The sequence below is a fragment of the Chenopodium album genome, chromosome 13 (genome assembly GCF_948465745.1).
Source record: "Chenopodium album chromosome 13, dcCheAlbu1.1, whole genome shotgun sequence".
Lineage (NCBI taxonomy): Eukaryota > Viridiplantae > Streptophyta > Magnoliopsida > Caryophyllales > Amaranthaceae > Chenopodium > Chenopodium album.
Window position 1 is genome coordinate 6,367,765 of NC_137846.1, and position 13,447 is coordinate 6,381,211.

Here is a 13,447-nt window from a genome sequence, read left to right on the forward strand (position 1 = left end):
CGCGTTTCGCAACCCAAATTACTCTTCTTCGTATTCATATGTTTATTTCTCATTATTTTCAACCAAACTCAAACCCAAATTTCATCACGTTCTTTATTAAAACAACGACGAAAATGAGCGCCGATAAAATAAACCAGACGTTTTATTTATCGCATGGTTCACCGACGCTTTCTATCGACGATTCGTTACCTGCTCGATGCTTTTTACAGAGTTGGAAAGAAAAAATCTTTGATCAAAAACCCAAATCTATTCTTATTATTTCGGGTCACTGGGAAACAAATGAACCTACTGTTAATTCTGTTGATGTTTGTGATACAATCTATGATTTTTATGGATTTCCTGCTCCTATGTATAAGGTAATTTAATTTCTTTTTTTGTCTTTTGTTTATAAATTTGGAATATCTTTTATGTGAATATTTGTGGAATTGCCGTCTTTGTTGAAAGGAATATGTTAAACGCAACCCTTTTGGAATTTTGAACATGCTTACTCCGTATTATAGAATTTAAGTATTGGACCAATAGTAGTATAGAATAAGACGTGATATTATATTTTATACTAAAATTATAATGTACTCGTATTAGATAACTTGTACTAATTTCTTGATTATATGGAGTACGAAGTATATAGTTCTTATTAGTTGGTAGAACGTTAGTATGGAATAAGACGTGATATTATTTTATTTTAAAATAATAATGTATTAGAGAATTCGTACTAATTTATTGAATATACAAGTACGAAGTTATTGAATATACAAGTACTAATTTATTGAACTCGTACATTCTAAGTTGGTATTTTTAGATGTAACAGCTAGCATTGTTTAACTTCTAGCATTGTTTATAGTCTAATTTAGTTTGGTTGATCAACTTTCTTAATTTTCACTAGTAAAATTCTCAATTTTTTGGGGAAAATCTAACTCATAGGAAGTTCAAATTTGTTCGCCAATAAAATAAAGTCCAAATTAAAGATACAAACTTTGGAATAAAAATTTTGTTGGGTCGAAATCCTCGATGATGAGGATAAGATCTTTTGTTCATCAACTTGAACTTCAATTCATTCTTCTATAGTTGACCTTAATTATTGCTACTTTGATTATAAGAAGTATATATTATCTAAAATGATATGTTGCACAATATGATTTTTAGGATTTATAACAAAAACCAAGTATCGATCTACATTATTAATGCGTCATAATTCTTAATTTTTCTTTTTAATCTTCTTACGTACGACCTTAATAATATGGTTATTTTAGAGTAAAATAATTTGCCGGAAAATTGGTGGGAATGTGGTAGCTTTGTTTAGAGTGCACTCCTACAAGAATTTGGTGAGATTTTAGACTTGTGAGTCATGACTCTTAAGGTATTATTCGTGTAAAGTGTCACATTCAACTAATGAATTACTACTCCGTAATTATAAACAATTGGATTCTAAAATAGTACCAACATTAATTGTCAGTATTCGATTTTATATTAAGCATTTTACAGTGCCTTATGACGTGTGATGATTTTGTCATGATGCAAATAAAGAAAAGCGCTTTATAATTAGGAAAATTTGTTCAAAAGGATCACTGAAGTGGCCTCTTTTGTTCAAAAGGACCTATTAAGGAAAAAATTGTTTAAAAGGACCACAAAAGACAGTTTGAGTTGTTGAGGAGGACCAAATTCGATTTTCAGGCAAGTCAACGCCGGAATCCGGCGTTGACCATCACGTGCCAAGCACGTGCTTCATTATTTTGAGGCCAAATTTTTATTTTCCCTTTTTTTTCCCGCTTTCCACCAATTCCTCCCAAATTTCCCCTTTACCCCCAATTTTTCCCTTTCTTCTTCTTTCTCACTCCTCAAAGCATAAACCATGAATCTAAACCATGAACCAAATTTGATTTTTCCTTTTTCCACAATTTCCCCCCATTTTTCCCTTTACCCCAATTATCCCTTTTTCCCTTCATTCTCTCTCCTCATTTCTGTAACCTTTGATTATATTCAACCCGTAATTCGCATTTATTTTCAAACGAATTCATCCACACTACAATTGAGGATAATTCGCACAAGGTAAGCATTGTGGGTTTAGGTGGTTGTGGGTTCGTTAGGTATTTATTTGGGCTGTTTGGTGGAGGTGCGGAGGTGTGTTGGAGTGGTGGCCTGGTTGTTGCCGGTGGTGAAGTGGGAGGAGGGGTAGCCTGTTGGGAGTTGATGTTGTGCTTATTTGTTGCTTGTGGTGAAGTTAATTTCATTAACCATTTAACTTGATACTTTGACCTCACTAACAATGGCAAACAAGATGAGTATAGAGAAAGAAAGGAGGAGAGAGAATGAAATTGAAAAGGGTTAAATTGGGGTTAATTGGAAAATTAGAGGAAAATTATGGAAAAAGGAAAAAAAATTAAATTTTGGTGAAATTAACGAGTCACGTGCTTGGCACGTGATTCCGGCGTTGACTTGCCTGAAAATCGGGTTTGGTCCTCCTCAACAACCAAACCGTCTTTTGTGGTCCTTTTAAACAACTTTTTCTTTAATAGGTCATTTTGAACAAAAGAGGCCACTTCAGTGCGTGGTCCTTTTGAACAAATTTTCCTTATAATTATGTTATGCTAATGTTAATAACATCAATATCCTTTCGTGTTCACAGCTAAAGTATCCTGCTCCTGGGGCTCCAGATTTAGCAAAGCGAGTGCAAGAGCTTTTGACAACCTCGGGAATCAAGCGCGTGCACATAGACAAGAAACGAGGGCTTGATCATGGTGCATGGGTGCCTTTGATGCTCATGTACCCTGAGGCTAATATCCCTGTTTGTCAGCTCTCTATCCAAATGAACAAGGATGCTGCGTACCACTATAACATGGGCCGAGCATTGGCTCCGCTTAAGGAGGAAGGTGTTCTCATCATTGGTTCTGGAAGCGCCACACATAACCTGAGGGACCTCAGAGTGGGTGCTAAAGATCAAGAAGTTGTTCCATGGGCCGGCGAGTTTGATAAATGGCTTGAAGAAGCTTTGATCAATGGAAGGTATGTATTGTTCTAGGTTTCTTATCTGCTTTTTTTCATCTCGAATTAATAATTCATGTTGATTGATTGAGTAAGGGTCCGTTCACATTTACTAAACTGAGCTGAACTGATTGGAGCTGAACTGAATTGAACCGAACCGAACCGAAATGAATATTTTATGAGAGAGGAAAATTAGGAGTTGAACTGAACTGAACTGAATTGATTGGAGCTAAACTGAACTGAACTGATTGGAGCTGAACTGAATTGAGTGGAAATGAATATTTTATGAGAGAGGAAAATTAGGAGCTGAACTAACTAAACTGAATTGAACTGATCGGAGCTGAACTGAATTGAACTGATCGGAACTGAACTGAATAGAACTGATCGGAGCTGAACTGAACTGAATGAAATTAAGCTGAAGTGAACATACCCTAAATTTAGGAATAAATAATGTTAGGCTAGAGTTTGAAAGGACACACTAGTAAACTTGAATTATACTCCGTAGCTTTTAGCTTACGGGTTATTGGGATAATGTGACAATTAATATCATATTTGGTAAATGTTTTGTACATTGAATTTATGGTTTTGTTTTTCAAACGTTGGTGGTGTTATTAACTTGGAAGTGTTACTAGTCCACTCTAAGTCTCTAACACTAGTTTGATGTGATGATTTTCTCTCCTTCAAAAAACTTTTGTAGGCATGAAGATGTGAATAACTTTATACAAAAAGCGCCTCATGCAAGAAAGGCACACCCATCACCTGATCATTTCTACCCATTGCATGTAGCCTTGGGTGCTGCCGGGGAAACTACCAAGGCGGAGCTCATACACCGCAGTTGGAGCCTCGGCACCTTATCTTACGCCTCCTATAAGTTTACCACCCCAAACTAAGTCTAATCCTCAACTGTCACATTTTATTTTGACATGTACTATTAGTTTGCTCCTTGCTTCATGTATTTTAATTTAATTTACGTGTCCATTGTTGTATTTCTTCCAATGACCAGTACAGTTGTACAATAATTTGTAAGTAACACTTATGTGAGCTAAATGCTACGTATTATAAAATTAATTACTGTATTTGTCTCTCTGTTTTAAAAAGTTGAACTTGCTTGACTTTAGTGCAGAGTCATTATAATTTAAATACATTTCAAATAGGGTAAAACTTTGAGACCGAACACATAGATGTCTACCATTCTACGGTTCTAACTGATCTATTTATTGCCTATATGGTTAAATTAAAAACCATTAAGGCTAACCGCCTTTTCTAAAAAAAAGGAAATGGCTCATTCATAACAGTTGAGACCATGGTACCATATCCGTATACCATATGGATGATAATGTGGCTTCTACAAGTTCACTATTACCGAGTTAAGTATAATACAAAGATCTCACTTTTCTATTTTTTCACCTTTAAGGACCTTTCACTTTTTTTTTCCACCTTTAAGGACCTCAAATCACTTTTCCTATCAAAATTAACCAGCTTAAACCCAAGTATAGTTAAATGTGGGTCCTGTACCTGGTTTAGATAAATAATGTTAAATTATAGGTAAAAAAATTATATTAGGCCATTAGAATGGCCTAATATTCACTATCCTCTTTTAAGGTGGTTTATAATGAGAGAATGGCTTATAAGAAGCCGCTATTAGAATTATAGGTAGAAAAATTATGTTAAATTTTTGAGAAACAATTGTTTTTTTTTTTTTTTTTTTAAATGGGGTTGAATTAAACTTTATTGTATAGAAAAGAAAGAAAGATTAGTAGTTAAATATAAATTATGTAAATTCTAGTAATTCAATTTGTAAAAGTTAAATCAAGAAAATAAATAGTAACTAAAATAATGTAGACCAATAATATTGAATGATACGTAAAATGGGACATAATACTGGGATAGAGGATTCAAACCCTTGTTTATCACATTATTTGATAAAAAAAAAAAAATTGATAATGTTTAATATAATTGACCACGCATAAGCCACGCACTAAAGCCAGATTTGACATATTTCTACCAGTTGCCACTATGTGAGATAGAGTACACTAGTACAGTGTTCCATGCTTTTTTATGTTCGTGTTTTTTGAATTAAATAATTTTATGAACGAAGATATCGAATTAATTTGTTTCAACGCACGTTTTAGGATTCATGGTTGCAAAATTATTGTTAGCAATAATGGAATTGAAGCAGTTAGCACTGTCAAAACGGTTTGACAGTTCGGTTTTGGTTCGGTTTGAAATCGGTTCGGTATTTAATCGGGTTGGTTTGGAATCGGTTTAATTGTCTCACGGGTCGGTTTTGGTTCGGTTTAAATAGTTATCGGTTCGATTCGGTTTCGGTTTATTCTTAAGCGGTTTTAATCTGGTTCGGGTTGTAAACAGTCCGGGTAGTAAACGGTTCGGTGCAGACGGGTTGCGGTTTGTTAACGGTGCGGTGTAAACGATTTTTATCCCGGTTCAAACAGTTTCGGGTTAGAAACAGTTCGGTTCTTTTTTGGTTCAGTTTATAACTGGTTCGGTTCTTTTTCGGTTCAGTTTTTAACTGGCTCAGTTATTTTTCGGTTCAGTTTATAACTGGTTCGGTTCTTCGATGGTTTAACCACTTTAACGTCATTCATATCGGTTCCGTTTCAAGTTTACTAAATTACGGTTCGGGTCGGTTTTCGGTTTCAAAAAATAAATTGTTTATCGAGTTGTTTGGATTCGGGCAGTTAAATGGTTTTGGTTTGAAATTTGATAGTACTTGCTAACCTTTTGCGTTCACAAGTTTTATATAAAGTCGCGAATCATTTCATATTTAGGCATCATATTATAAACAAATTCTCATTGATTTTATAAATACATATTATGTTCAGTTTCAAGTTTAGTCATACTGATCTTACTAGTTATATTCCCGTCAAAAAAAAAAGTTTGTAAACGGTTCGATTTAATTATATTCCCGTCAAAAAAAAAATCCATTTAATTATATAAAAAAGTTTGTAAACGGTTCGATTTAGAAGTGGTTTGGTTCATAAATGGTTCGGTTTATAACCAGTTCGGTTTACAATCAGTTCAGTTTTTAAATGGTTCGGTGCAAACGGGTAGCAATTTGCTAACAGTTCGGTGTAAGCGGTTTTTTTTCCAGTTTAAACGGTTTCGGGTTGGAACCGGTTTCGGGTTAGATACGGTTCGGTTCTTTTTCGGTTCGGTTTTCTTTCAGTTCGGTTTATATTTGGTTCGGTTTGTTAACGGGTTCGGTTCTTATACGGTTTAACATTATTCGGGTCGATTCGATTTCGGGTTTACTAAAATACGGTTCGGGTCGGTTTCCGGTTTCAAAAAAATCGGTTTTTAGTCGGTTCGGTTCTCATTTGGGTCGGTCGGTTCGGGCAGTTAAACGGTTTCGGTTTGAAATTTGACAGCACTAGTTAGCAATTATGTGTATCTTTTTAAACATAATATCTTATTGATTAGGGGAGTAGTTAAATTGTCTACTTAATTATTGTTAGCAATTTGGCAATGTCGTCCATTCTGTTGGAAAATAAATTCTATTTTTATTTTCTAACACATTCCAAATGAAAACACTTGAAAATCATAAAATTTTCTAACAAACTATTTTTCATTTATCCTTGAAACTAGCTAAGGCTCGTGAATTTTTGGGACTAGCAACATCGAAGGCTAGAGTTTAGGGCTTAGCTCATGATTATTATCCCCTTATTTCAATTTACAGGATAGTGGGAAAAAAAAACTTAAAACGTTGAAAAATAATGTTCTAACTAATAAGCTTTTCGCATCCTTTCTTTAACAAGACTTTACCAATAACTTCCACATAAAATCTATCTAATCGTATACATACCACCACCTTGGATTCGATCGACTACATAGATATTTGGAGTAAGCTAACTAGACTAGATCTATGGTAAACAATGAATTAAATCTTGATGAAATCATTATATAATAGTATTCTTTGATCTTAATTTGAACCAGATTAGGAATTTTTGCAATTGTTTTTCACAATATTTCCTATGTAAAAAATAAAGTTTAGCATATAATTTACCACATGGATTGATAGATATAGCATATTCTTGCCATTTAGGGACATATATAAATAGTAAGTAGGTTATAGCATACATAATACATCATACTACGTATTATTTTAATTATTAGGCACTTCCTTAAATCCTACGAGTAACTTTAATTTTATTTTGTATTTTTGAATTTATTTAAATTTGAACAAGTTTATATATCTACCAAAAAAAAAAAAAAAAAAAACACACTACGAGTATATAAACCAATAGTTGTATTAAATTCGTTATAAAGTGTAATCGGTGAATGAGGCAAAATCTTTGTTAGCAATGAAAGCAGGTTAGCAACTTTAATCATCCTTTATAAAGTATATTATAATTTTATTTTTCTAGTTTTGATTGGGGGAGTAGTTAAGTTGTATACTCGTAATCAATTAATTTGGTAATGTCCATATCCATTGAAGCCCATAAAATTAGTAAAATAATATAATCTTTATTTCTTTTTACTAGCAACACTTCTTTTTCATATAATTTACCAATGCATTATTTCAAATATTGATATATTTAATCATCAATATTTCACTAAATTGAAATTATGAAAGTTTAAATGGAGGCAAATCTAGCAAGATTGCTAATTGCATATGACTAAATGTTTTCAACATTACATATTGAGTTGTTTAAATCATCAAAGGTATTTAATACAGAGGATGTAAAAAGTACATAAGTCAAATTATTGCAAGTAAAAGGAAACTAAAATAATGATGTTCTCCCGTTATATCAGCTTTGTTAATTTATACTTCATATGTTAGAACTTAGGTATATATAATACAGTCATATAGAATTTGATCACTGTTTTCAACCAATCTCCAGGCCCTTTTCATAAAACCTCTTTTGTTGCTAGGATTGATCTCCAAGTATAGCTCGCATTTTCCTTCACTTGATCAGTTTCCAATTTAAGAAGAAATCGAAAAATATTTGCCCTACTAAAGGACTCTTGACATGAGGAAAGACCCATTCATGAGAATTCGTCAACGCTGCTTAGCAAGAAGAGCCAGGTTAAAACATTTCAAATTCCGAAAATCCATCCTTCCAACTTTCTTTGACATACACATATCCTTCCAAGCAACCCATGAGATCTCACGTTCCTCATGCTTTTGCTCCCAAAAGAAAGCTCTATACACATCTTCTATATCTCCCCAATCCCCAGTGATACTTGAAGGAACATAATTGCCATAATTAATACTACCCTTCATGCTTCAAATCAATTTACTACCTCCATTAATTATTACGTGCAACAATAGAATATTTTATATCTCACAAATAATACCCCTTTGTTGCACCTTATAATTAACGGGGCAGTATTTAGTTTCCAATAATCAATGTCATAAGTTTCCACTATGAATTAATATTTGAAAATAATTCTCTTTTTATATCCTATAATAATTTTAGGGTCTTCTGAATTCAAATTTTATTAGTTCTCAACTCTTAATTTTTTATTATGGGAGTATTCACTTTGCCCTATACACAAAAGCATTATTCAAATTCAATGGGATGAAGAAATAACCTATATACTTCCTCCGTGTTTTTTATTACATGACCTACTTCTTTTAGGCACAATAAATATCAAGGAAAAGTAAGAAAGAAAGCTAAAAGACAATATTACCCTTACCCACTATCCCTGTTCACTGAGTCACTGACCAAACCCTCCCCTGACCAAACCCTCCCTTGTCACCCACTACAACTCTACAACCTCCACCACAAATGCAACCCCTTCACTACCGCAACAACACCAGCTACCCCTTATCTCTCCTCTACAGTGTCCACTCCCCTCAAACCATCTTTCATCACCACATTTGACCACCACAAATTCATGTCGTCAACAACAATTAACGGCGACGAGACCAACGTACTGTTCTTGCTTCAAATTAAGTAAATGAGAGGAAAGAGAATATACCACTGCCAAAATTAAATAAATAAGAGGAAACAGAAAATACCCACACTCCATCAACCACCGTCCTTGTTTCAATTTTTTCAGAAATTGAGAGCTTGGTGGTCGAATTTGGCTATGGTGGTTTAAGATCTAGAATTTCTAGCCAAATTCGACCATCATGGCCTCGATTTTGGTGAACTTTAAGCGCTTTTACAAATTAAGGAGGTGATGGCATACGATAGAGCCATGGAGGCAATGAGAGAGGGTGAAAGGGGAGGAGATTGGAGACCATCGACGGTGAACAGGGAGATAACAATGATGATGAACGGAGAATGGTGGTGTTTCAAAAATATTGTTAGGATGGTGGACATGGGTGGCTGTCATGGTTACTTGGAGGATGGAAGGAGGATAAGGTGGTGGAATTATGCAAAATTAAGGGGTATGATTGAGGTGATTGAGAAAGGGGGTAAGGTAACAAAGGTAGTATGTTGAAAATGTGAGGGTAAGTAAGTAAAGGAGCAGTACTAAATTTGCCAAAAAAAAAGAAACATGTCAAGTAAAAAGAAACTTCCTAAGGAATACAGGACAAGTAATAAAGAACGGAGGAAGGGCCTGCTCTCATTAACTGAAATGAGTTGAACTGAACTTAACTTAACTTAACTTATTAGAGCTGAACTAAACTGAACTGAACTTATTAATTAGTGATTATTAACTACGGATTAATGATCTTTGATTATTTATTATTATATATGTGTGCATATACAAATATACATATTAAAATATTTAAGAAAAATATACTATATAATTAAAATTTTTATGAAAAATATATTAAAAACATGGAACCCCAAAACATTTTAAACACATAAAAATTCTCAAAATGAAAAAAATAAAATAATAAAAAAAACAAAGAGTTGGGCAGGTCTTATTTAATAATTAACTTGATCCTATTTTTACTCCTTGCTCGTCAAATAATAAAATATGGTATAATAGTCATTAAGTGAAATATGGTATAACCGTATAATAGTCATTATTATTATTATTATTATTATTATTATTATTATTATTATTATTATTATATCTCAAAAACAAAAGTCATACAACCTACAATAAATTAGTGGGAAACTGAGATACAATCTGGGCTCCTACTCCGCTAGCAATAGCAAAGCCTACCCTAGTGAAGATATGAGCAGCCGCACGAGCTCCAATGTCTTGCGTCATCGAGAACCTCTGAACTCGCTTCAGCAACAACAATTGTCATCATTATTCATAAGCATCTAATAACCAATATCATTGCATAACACATAAATAACAAATAATAATACCTTTGAAGTGTGAATCCTCGTGCAATCGAGCAAGAACAACAGGAGATATAGAACCCCAAGTGTGATTCCTTTACTTAGTCCATAGGCCCAGATCAAACCTCCACTAATACTACTTACTTGTGATTAAACCCTTTAATCAACCTTCAACGGAGAACACTACAAGAAAACAGGTCATTTCCGACGGAACCGTTCCGACGGACACGAAAATCCGTCAGAAAGTACGAAATTTCCGATGGATTAAAAATCCTTCGTGAATTTACGACAGATTTTAATTCCGTCGGAGGTTTGCGACGAATTTTAACCCGTTCCGACGGAATTTAATTAAAAAAAAAACAAAACAAAAACCCAAAACCCTAATAAAACGGCGCCCCCTACCCCTCCCATTTCATTCACATTCCGCCTCTCTCCTCTCTTCTCTTCCTCTTCTGATCTTCTCCTCTCTTTCTCTCTCCTCCTCCTCCTTCTCTTCTCACACTTTCTCTCTCCTCTCCTCCTCCTCCTTCTCTTCTCACTCTTTCTCTCTCCTCTCGCAAGCTCTCCTCTCCTACTCTCCTTTTCTACTTGTTTATGTCGTTTATGGTGATGCTTTAAGGTCAAATTAATGGTTTTTAAGGTCAAATTCGACCATGAAAATCCTAGATCTAGGGTTTTCGTGGTCGAATTTGGCCTTGTTAAACCAAGTTCGAGGTGAATTTCGAAGTTTTTTTTATCTTAACGTACGTTTTAATTTTTATTTTTGATTTTTTTATTTAATTTTTGGGTGATTTTCGGTGGTGGTGGATCTAAGTTTGGGTGATTTTCGGTGGTGGTGGTGGTCTGGGTCGTATTTGGGTGGGTCGTGGCGGTGGTCTTTTTTTTTTTTTAATGTTTGTTAGTGGCGGTGGTCTTGGGTGTCGCCACGGCTAAGGTGGGTGGTGTGGTTAGGGTTCGGTTAGGGGTGGGTGGTGTGGGTTTTGTTGGGTTTTGGTTAGGGGTAGGTGGTGTGGGTTTGGTTAGTGTATTCGGTCAGGGGTGGGTGGTGTGGGTTTTGATGGGGTTAGTTCTGTTAGGGGTGGGTGGTGTGGGTTTGGTTAGTGTATTCGGTTAGGGGTGGGTGGTGTGGGTTTTGGTGGGGTTCGGTTAGGGGTGGGTGGTGTGGCTTTTGGTGGGGCTCGGTTAGGGGTGGGTGGTGTGGCTTTTGGTGGGGCTCGGTTAGGGGTGGGTGGTGTGGCTTTGGTTAGTATACTCGGTCAGGGGTGGCTGGGTTTTGGTGTAGGGTTTTGGTGTGGTGTTTCGGTTTAGGTGGGTAGTGTATGGTGTGGTTGAGAGGGGCGTTTTGGGTGGTTGGAGGTGGTGATACGCCGTGCCGGTGGTGGCACGACGTATTTTTTTTTAATTTCCTGAAATTAATTTCCGATGAATTGTAAATTCCGTCGGAAATTTCCGACGGGTTATGCTGGTGCCGGAAAACCTCTAACGACGGAAAATTCCGTCGGAAATTCTGTCGAAAAAGTGTTTCCGACGGAATTTTCGTCGGAAAAAGGTCGTTTTTCCTACAAACACTTTTCCGACGACGACTTCTGACGGAATTCCATCGGAAACGAGTTTTCCGACGGAATTAAGGGTGTTTCCGACATATTTTTTTCCGTCGGAAATGGACGATTTTCTAGTAGTGGAAGAGAGACACGAACTAACCACAATCCACCACCACGAACACCAAGGGGTTGGTCGGCCGTACGGATAGGGAGAGAGAGGGGAGGGCCATGAGTGAGAGAAAGAGAGAGGGGGATTAGGGTTTCGGACTTGGTTGCTTGAATTAGAATTAAGTGACTTGTGAATTCTACTGTCAATCTAAGTCATGGATCTTATTTATAGATCATATCTCTAAACAAGAGTCCATGTCAAGCCTAAACTCCTTGTCCTAATCAAACTAGTCTAGCCCAACACTTCATATGGTATGTCATGATCTCATAAGGCCCATTAATGGGCCTCTTACTTGTTTGACCCAATACCTTTGTTGTGTGACCTTATAGGATCCATTCTATTGGGTTTTGAACTATTTAACTAGCCCAAAGATCATTATCCATATCTAGCACCAAACAATGACGACCCTATAGAATTAACTAATTATCTTCATAATAGTGAACCTTGATATATCTAGTAATTGCACTTATCGAAGACATAATTCCTTCAGTAATATAAGCTTAAAAGTATGAAATTTGGCTTTATATCATCAGCAATATCATTAGACAGAAACTGAACTGAACTGAACTTATTAGAGCTGAGCTGAACTGAACTGAAATTAATCTGATGAGAATAGGCCCGAAGTAGTTATTTGCGTGCACTAAAACGATATTTGAATTGTCGTACTTGTATCTTCAAGCATGTTCGTTAATCTATTTAGTAAGGTTTATTTTGTAGCATAATTTTTTTTGTTATTCTCCTATCAATTTTAACTTGTGTTAATGCATATGTACTAAAGTAAATTTGTAAGGCCGTGCCCCTCGGGGCACTCAAAACCCACCCGGGGTCGGACAAAACAAAATAGCAAGGTTTTGTAGCTGACCTGCCCGCGAGGCCTATGGGTCCATAGCTACTCAACTTCAAAGCAACATGAAAACTTAAAGGAAAACTCTCACATCCGCCCGAGGGCACCATGGCCCGCCCGGTATCGATTGAAGACTCCTTATACTCCTTGCTTTGAGTTGTATTATGAAGAAAAACCTCCCCACCTAGGTAGCTAATGACCCGCCCGGGTCTAGCACAAACATCACAACAATACGTACTCTTGAATTGCTTTAATTTGCTCAATTATTGTACTACGAACAACAACTCATAAAAATTATTAAAATGGATGCCCCTAAATGTTTGTCACATTTCATATTTTCATAATTATTAAGATACATAAGAAAGACTATTATTCTTTTTTTTTGGGCTTTATTAAGGGCCTGTTCTCTTTAGCTTAATTTCAGTTCAGTTCATTTCAGTTCCTAATTTCTTTCTCTCATAAACAGTTTGATGTGTTCATTTTATATATATATTTATCCCCGTCCCTTGGTCGTAATTAGTAGTGTTTTTGGCTCCTACGAGCCACTTTTATTACTAATTTGTGTTTTCCAGTGCTTTGGTAGTTTTGCTTGAGTTTTGCAGGAATTTGCGTACTTGGAGCATTTTCCCGGGTTTTTCGAGGAGCATCTACAAGTATTGAAAGACCGCGACCACGTTCGATAGCCCAAGACCGATTG

The 13,447-nt window shown here is 35.6% G+C and overlaps 1 protein-coding gene across 1 annotated transcript; it reads left to right on the forward strand.

The window, feature by feature from the left end:
- The first annotated feature begins 17 nt into the window (after nucleotides 1-17).
- Nucleotides 18-4,057, forward strand: LOC145574413 (extradiol ring-cleavage dioxygenase-like). The gene is made up of 3 exons (XM_081632194.1): nucleotides 18-356; nucleotides 2,624-3,000; nucleotides 3,677-4,057. Exons 1-3 carry the CDS (start codon nucleotides 39-41, stop codon nucleotides 3,867-3,869), a joined length of 888 nt encoding a protein of 295 aa, XP_081488320.1. The 5' UTR covers nucleotides 18-38; the 3' UTR covers nucleotides 3,870-4,057.
- The last annotated feature ends 9,390 nt before the right edge of the window (nucleotides 4,058-13,447 follow it).

Bases quoted from the DNA above. Each gene is read 5' to 3' on its own strand.
- LOC145574413 (XM_081632194.1), top strand. From the start codon at position 39: ATGTTTATTTCTCATTATTTTCAACCAAACTCAAACCCAAATTTCATC. The intron at 357-2,623 runs GTAATTTAATTT...TCGTGTTCACAG, and splicing joins TTCCTGCTCCTATGTATAAG to CTAAAGTATCCTGCTCCTGG. The intron at 3,001-3,676 runs GTATGTATTGTT...AAACTTTTGTAG, and splicing joins GAAGCTTTGATCAATGGAAG to GCATGAAGATGTGAATAACT.